At 38.2% G+C, this 6,998-nt stretch overlaps 1 protein-coding gene across 1 annotated transcript in view; it reads left to right on the forward strand.

Moving 5' to 3' along the window:
* The window catches only part of ATAD5 (ATPase family AAA domain containing 5), a 28,844-nt gene extending 23,815 nt beyond the window's left edge, over nt 1–5,029 (forward strand). The window contains exons 20-23 of the mRNA XM_039501415.1: nt 211–389; nt 701–1,533; nt 3,180–3,347; nt 3,545–5,029. Of these exons, the coding sequence (XP_039357349.1) occupies nt 211–389; nt 701–1,533; nt 3,180–3,347; nt 3,545–3,623 (1,259 nt within the window). The 3' untranslated portion in view covers nt 3,624–5,029. The remainder of the gene's footprint in view (nt 1–210; nt 390–700; nt 1,534–3,179; nt 3,348–3,544) is intronic.
* The last annotated feature ends 1,969 nt before the right edge of the window (nt 5,030–6,998 follow it).

A 6,998-nucleotide genomic window follows, 5' to 3' on the forward strand; every position in this document is an offset into this window, starting at 1 on the left:
TTTGGAAGAATGAACAAACATGGGTAAGGGGACATTGGTAATTGGAAAGTCAGTAATATTCAAAATTACAATAAGAAGTCAAGATAAGAATAGGATTTATTTTTTAGCATGCAAAAGAATGACCTGAGACAACAAAGGGATAATTTAAGCACTGAATTTTCATGCACACCTTGTTTACTTTATAAGTAAAACCTAATATCTTCTGTGTAGTAGGAGGAGAGGAGCCAGAAGGAACAGATCAGATAACTTGTACTGAAAACACTGGTTTCAAGAATGATCTTCCTCAAACTGAGATGGAGCTTCCAAAATGTGATACTGGCTTCATAGAGACTTTGCTTGGTCTTAAGAACATCTTTTTGCCCTCAGAAGATTTGTTTTCATTTCTTAAGGTATCTTCATGGTTGCTAATATTTTGAATGAATTTTATCTGAAACATATGTGGATTTGCTATAGCTCTTTATATGTTCTGATGATTTTCTGTAGCATTTATAGTATCTTACAAAAATGTTTAGCCACAGTCTTCAAAAGGTCTGCTTCAGGGATTATGTAAAACCCAAATTGGGAAATCCTCAGTAACCCAATAATATACAATCCCTTGGCTGATGACTACTGAGGTGTATGTGAATAGGCAGCTTTGTGTAATAACATACTGTGGTTCATATTTCATTTATTAAAACAATTATGGTAATTGTTTTTCCAGCATAAAATCACAACAACAGAAGAATGGAGTAAACTGATACAGCTGCTCACAGAATTCCAGATGAAGAAAGTCGATTTTATATATAGTAACCTTGAATTTATTCTGCCTTTGCCAGTTCATGTTCTTCCAGGGCCAACACAAAATTCTAATCCTTCATTTAAAAGGACTACAGCAAATTCTTCATATGACATACCTCTTGATAGTGATTACTCTGAAAAAGCTACCCCTGTCAAAAAGCCTAAAAGGATGAAGCACCAGAGAAAGATTGCTTTATTGGATGATAGTGATTTATTTGATACTGAATTGAACTACTCTGCTGAATTTATAACTTTGCCATCAGACATTCCTGAATCGTGCTTGGAAGAAAACAAAGATGGATTAAAATTTACGACGAACGAAAAAGAAAAACAATTCAACACTGAAATCCCGGAAAGGAAAAAAAGCTCTGCTCTTGCATCTCATTGTCTAAATTCACTAACTGAATTTGTGGAGAACATGTCTGTCTTAGATTGCTGCCTAAATGCTAATGTAATGAAACCAAAAGAGTTTTGTAAAAATGAAGGGTTTAATTGGACAAATGGCAAGATTAAAAATGGTCTTTCTGATGAGTTTAGTACAGAAAACATCGATTGGTGGAGTTCTCAAAGCTGTAGTGAACTAAAGGCAGTCGCAGAAGCACTCAGTTTTAGTAAGTGCTCTGCTAGTATTTCACAAAGCATGGAAGCCTCATTGAACCCCTGTAAAACACTAGGAAGAGATCAAATTGAGGAAATTACTCTGCATATTTCAAAAGACAGAAATGATGTATTCTTTGCTCAATCAGCTGATTTAAGGTAAGACTAAAACCTCACTAACATACGTTGCAATGCAGTACAAATATCAGCTGGGGAGGGAAAGGATTCACCAGCCCTTATCCCACTAATATTTGTACTGTTTCTTGGAGGTGGACTTGTGCATAAAAACAAACGGCCCAGAATGGCCTATTGTTAATTTTTATACACCTCAGAAAGGACAGTGGCAAGGTATTTTTCATTTTTAATAACTTTTTTTTTTCTAATAGTAATCTATAGTTAAGATTTTTTTTTAAAGTCCTCCATTGTTTTGAATCAACTGGTTATAATTTTGCTCATGAGTGTTAGCACTATTCTGGTCTGCTATAAAAATTGAGTATTTGCCTGGAAAAGACCACACATTTTAGAGAATTAAGTGGAATAGGCAAACTGATGCTGCCTGCAAGCCTAATCCTGCAAGCTCTTATGAATGTGAATAACTTACTCATGTGAATAGTGTCATTGTGAGTCCAAATTACATGCATATCTTTTGCAGGATTGGGGCCTGAGAACATTAAAACTAGATCAAATGTGGATATTTTTGTAGAATGTCTTTTAAAATCAAGAGAAGAAAAACCTTGAATATGGCATTACAGCAAATTGTCTTTATTAATGTTAACAAGTATTACTATAAAGGTTTGATTTTAGTCTAAAACAGCATAATTACCTATTATACCAACTTCTGTCACATATGGTAAAGAATACTTTACTTAACTAATTACTGTAAAAATAGATACATGGAGAAATAAATCTTCTAGCCATTCCAAATTGTTTTAAAACAAGTCACTCTGCCTGATTGAGCTCAAATGTAAAAATGTGTTGACATGTATTTAGATGGTATCAAAATGACGCAAAGGTCTAAAATGGGCACATGTTGTGACATGAAAAAATTAGTGTGATCTAGCGTGAAGCCTGTATTCTGGCTAGCCCCAACACAGGGCACTTTGCTGCCAAGAACAGATGTTCTGGAGTGCACCATGGTGTGTGTGTGTGTGTGTGTGTGTGTGCGCGCACGCGAGAAACATATAAATGAGGACCACGCCTAGAAAGACCTCCCTCAACACTTCTTTTCAGGGCTGAACTTGGAGAATCTACAGAGCAGAGAGCTTCTGTCTTGTGGTCCCTCCTCTGGCTGTGGCTTTTTTTGCAGGGGGGTCTACACACAGCCTACAAGCCAGATTTTGATCCTAAGATTCCTGGAGTCATAAGATGATTTAGTACTGTGTAATAGTCATAGTTTGGGGCATTTTTGGATAGTGACCAGACATGCCAAACCCGCAAAACAAAAGCAGAAATTGGACTTGTTTTTGGCTTAAGTGGCTTGTAGCTTTTTTTTTGATCGGCTCCTGGCAATGGGGGGCAAGCAGGGGCAAGGGCAGGGAGAGAGCCGTGGGTGCACAGCAGATCTAGTCACAGAATGTTGGAGTTCTTAGGGATTGGCTTGTTTTGACCTTGTTTTGAAATGGGATTAGCTTGATTTTTTTTTTTTTGGCTTATTGTGAAAGCCAGGTGCTTATTTACTGCATGAAAGTTGGCAACTGTGATTTCTGTGGAGTTTTAAATCAGTGGTTTTGATCCTCATGGAGTTATACTGGTACTTTTGTGTATTTGAACAAGAAACAATAAGGATTTGTTCTCCTTCTTTTCAGCATTCACAGAAAAGCACAGAAGAGGCTGGAAATCATCAAAACTGTATTTTCCACTAGAACTCCTTTAAGCCTGGTTAACAGGCAAGCTAGTATAACTGAATACCTGCCCACCCTCCGCAATATTTGTAGGTCAGAGAAACTTAAAGAACAAGGGAAGACTAAAAGAAGGTAGGTTTAGGTTTACCCTAATCTGTTACATTATAGCATAATAGTGTTTAGTAAACTTTAGAAACATTTATCAAGTAACTTCATCAAATGAATGCATGAAGTTTGTCTCTTAAATGTGCTGCATTCAAAATCATTGCCTAATTTTTGAAAATGGACATTATCAATCCTCTTCTGTTCACTCTGATTTCTTTTGACAGGTTCCTGCATTATCTTGAAGGAATTCATCTTGAAATACCCAAAGAAACTGTTTACAGTCTGGCAGCTGACTTCCCTTAAAATATTTTATACGAGTAGTGTCTTGTACAGATTGGTCTATATGGTACATTGATTTTCCCATACCATTTAGTTTTTATTGTATTTTCAAAGAGTGATTTGTATATTAAATCTTTGAGTATTTAAAAATGCAAACTGTATATTTCTGCTGTGAGATAGTATTGCTTTCCACGATCCAAATGTGGGTTCTTTTGGTGCTTCTGTCTACTTCAAGTGTGTTCAAAAGCATTTAGTCTAGCTGTGCACCTTTCGGGACCACTTTATAATTCTTTCCTCTGATTGCTGCCCTAAAGGTGCACTTTCCATTAAGGAGAATTAATCCATGTATTTGGTAGCAAGAGGTGCTTGAGTAATGAACCATTGCCACAAGTTCCACTCAAAGAAAGTTGTTTTTCCATGAGAAGACTGCTTCATTGGCATAGGCAGTGGTTTCAGCCATGATCTTCAAAAGAGTTGCCAAATAACCTGCCTGATGCAAGACTTTTGTAAAAACTGTAAGCCTCTAACTAATCGCAATAATAAATTAGGAAAAATTGAGTAAAAAATGCTTAAAATGAAATAATTAAAGTACCGTGCCTCATAATGTGCATATTTGTATACCTCAGTTTCATTTTATTCCATGCATTTTATTTACAGTTGCCAGGCCAGTATGTTTATCTTAAATGGGGAGAAAATGTTTACTATAGTCCTAGATGGGGCCCAAACAGATAAGGCAAAATTTTTAAATAACACTTCTGTATCTGTATTACCTCTGAATTATTTAGTAACATATAACTTCTGGTAATCTTGTATATGTGTTCTATTTTTTATATTGTATTTTATATTTGAAAGACTTCAGCCCAGTTACCTGAGGTTAAAATCTGTTTTATATCTGAAAGGAAATAAATTTGTGGGTGAGACCTTGGTACAACTCTTTATATTCTGGCAGTATGATAGGTAAGATTTAAAATGTGATGATCTAAACCCCCTGCCTTTTATCACCTGAAAGTATTTTTTTTCTAAATGACACATTTATTGAAATGCACTCTTTTCACAGCCAGTATCACGTTTGGATTGTTGCTCTAAAGACTAATATGTAAGGTTCAGTATAGGGACACAAAATTGCACATCAATTAATTAGACATTCCTATAACTTTTGAGGAGACCGGTTGTTTTAGAACCCTCTATCTGCTTTTTCCCCCTATGTTTTCCTGGCTTCTTTCATTAGTTAACTTCTGAACATGCTTATGACAAAGTAAATTGTTATTTTAAGATTAGTGCAGGATTTCAAGCAACAGAATGTGGTGTATATTTATTAAATGGTAGCTAAACAACTCTTAATGAGTTGTATCAAGGGTCTAAATGCACTAATATTTTAAATATCAATTGATTCTGTACAGTTTTGTAAAGAATAAAATATACCCACTGTTTGTAAATGTGTATTTATCTTCAGTGTCTACTGTATACAGTTATTTATGTAGCTATGCCCCCTTTAAAGGTTTTAAAACTACACAAATCCTAATCCTATTTCAGATTATTTATTTTTAGGTTTAGAAAGTATGCTTGGTTTTGGTAACATTAAAAAAAGCCACAGAACCCCAACCTGCCAAAAATGTTCAAAGTTTTTCAGGTGCTTCCTCTACCCAGATGTGGGGTAGTGACCCTGGGTCCTCCCTGTGGGGAGGAAAGGGGAACATGCATCCCCCAGGGCCTAGGCGTAATGTTTGCTGTTACAGTTCTGGGTGCAGCTCTCAACCACTCCCTCATTTATTACTCCTGGGGGAATTCTGTGCATGTGCAGATTTCATGTCCAGTGCAGAATTTTTTTTCCCCTGCAAAAAATGTATTCCACCCAAGAAGTACTGCAGTTCTGCCTTTTGCCTCCCCTTCCCCCCCCATACATCTTATGCCTCTAATGCCACTTATCGTGCACATAATACTCCTGGAAGAATTGTGCACCTCTGTGCAATGCCAGTGCAAGCAGAATTTTCTTTCCTCCACAGAAATGAGCTGCAGTGCTGCTAACTGCCACTAGGGGCCACTGAACACGGCAGAGCCCAGCTTGCACATAGAAGACACTACTGGGGCCGGGGGGAGGAGGAGAGAGAACTAGAGGGTTTCTGGCAGCTGCAGTTCCTAGCATGCCCTGAGCAAAGGAGAGGGCAGCATGCAGGCAACTCCATGCAAGTCTGGGATTGAGCATCAGGCTTTTTCTCCCTCTGGGTCCCTGGGCTTGGGGGTGGGAACCAGGTGTCTGGGCAAGGGGGGCCCTCAGCTGGGCTCTGGGGAGAAGGTGGTTTGGGTGTATTGGCTCGGGTGACCAGATCGCAAGTGTAAAAAATTTGGGAGAGGGAGTGGGGGGTAATAGGTGCCTATGTAAGAAAAAGCCCCCCAAATTGGGACTGTCCCTATAAAAATCAGGACATCTGATCACCCTAGTATTGGGGGGGGGGGAGAGGAGAGGGATGCAGGTGGGCTCTGGGAGAGGGGCAGAGAAACAAGAATTGGGTTGTCATAGAGGTTTTTTTAATTCTACTACTGGAGGAAATTTTGTGTCTATTGTTAGACACACTTGCTGACAGGTATTTTGAAATAAATTACCAAAATAATTGAAAGTGGGGTGATTATGGAGTTTTATTTTGACAAAATTTGCAGAATTTTAAAATTGTGTGCAGAATATTTAATTTTTTGGCACAGAATCTGTAAGCGCAGAATGTCCCCAGGAATAACATAAAGCTGAGATATGCTAGCTTGATGAGATGCGCTACCCAGTGGCTGATCAGTGCGGACCTCTGGCCTGATAGGGTATATTACTCAGCTACTGCAGCCCTTCCCTTGGAACATGTCAAGTTCAAAGTGTTCACCACCAGTCCCAGAGTGTCTATCAAGAGGGAGAAGGGGCAGTAGTTGGAGAGACAAGTGGAGTCAAGGATGGATTTGTTTAAGATGGGAGAGACTCAAACATGTTTGTATGAGAGGAGAGTCAGGGGATGGGATCACTGGGGCAAGTGGAAAGACTAGGAGGAAAGTAGACTGATACTACTGGAGATGTGACTAAAGGGGTGGGGAAGGTCACCTCTTATTTTATAATCACTCTGGAAGACTCATCATACTTTATTGTAGACAAGGGTTTGTCTACACATGGAATGATTCTGGATTTATTCCTGAATAAATGTCTACATGAAATTAATCAGGAACAACTTTGTGTGTAGAAAAGCATAAGAATCAGTATCTGTTCATTTCGAGGATGAGCAGTATGCCTCATGTGACATACAAGTCCTCCAAAGATACTTTGAATACAGAAAAATCAGAGTTTGAGATTGCCTTGATAGCAGTGAACAGCACATGTAAACTTGGCTTCTGCTCATCAGCACATCATTTAATGTCAGTAAATATCTG

This window comes from Mauremys reevesii, linkage group 15 (genome assembly GCF_016161935.1).
Source record: "Mauremys reevesii isolate NIE-2019 linkage group 15, ASM1616193v1, whole genome shotgun sequence".
Lineage (NCBI taxonomy): Eukaryota > Metazoa > Chordata > Testudines > Geoemydidae > Mauremys > Mauremys reevesii.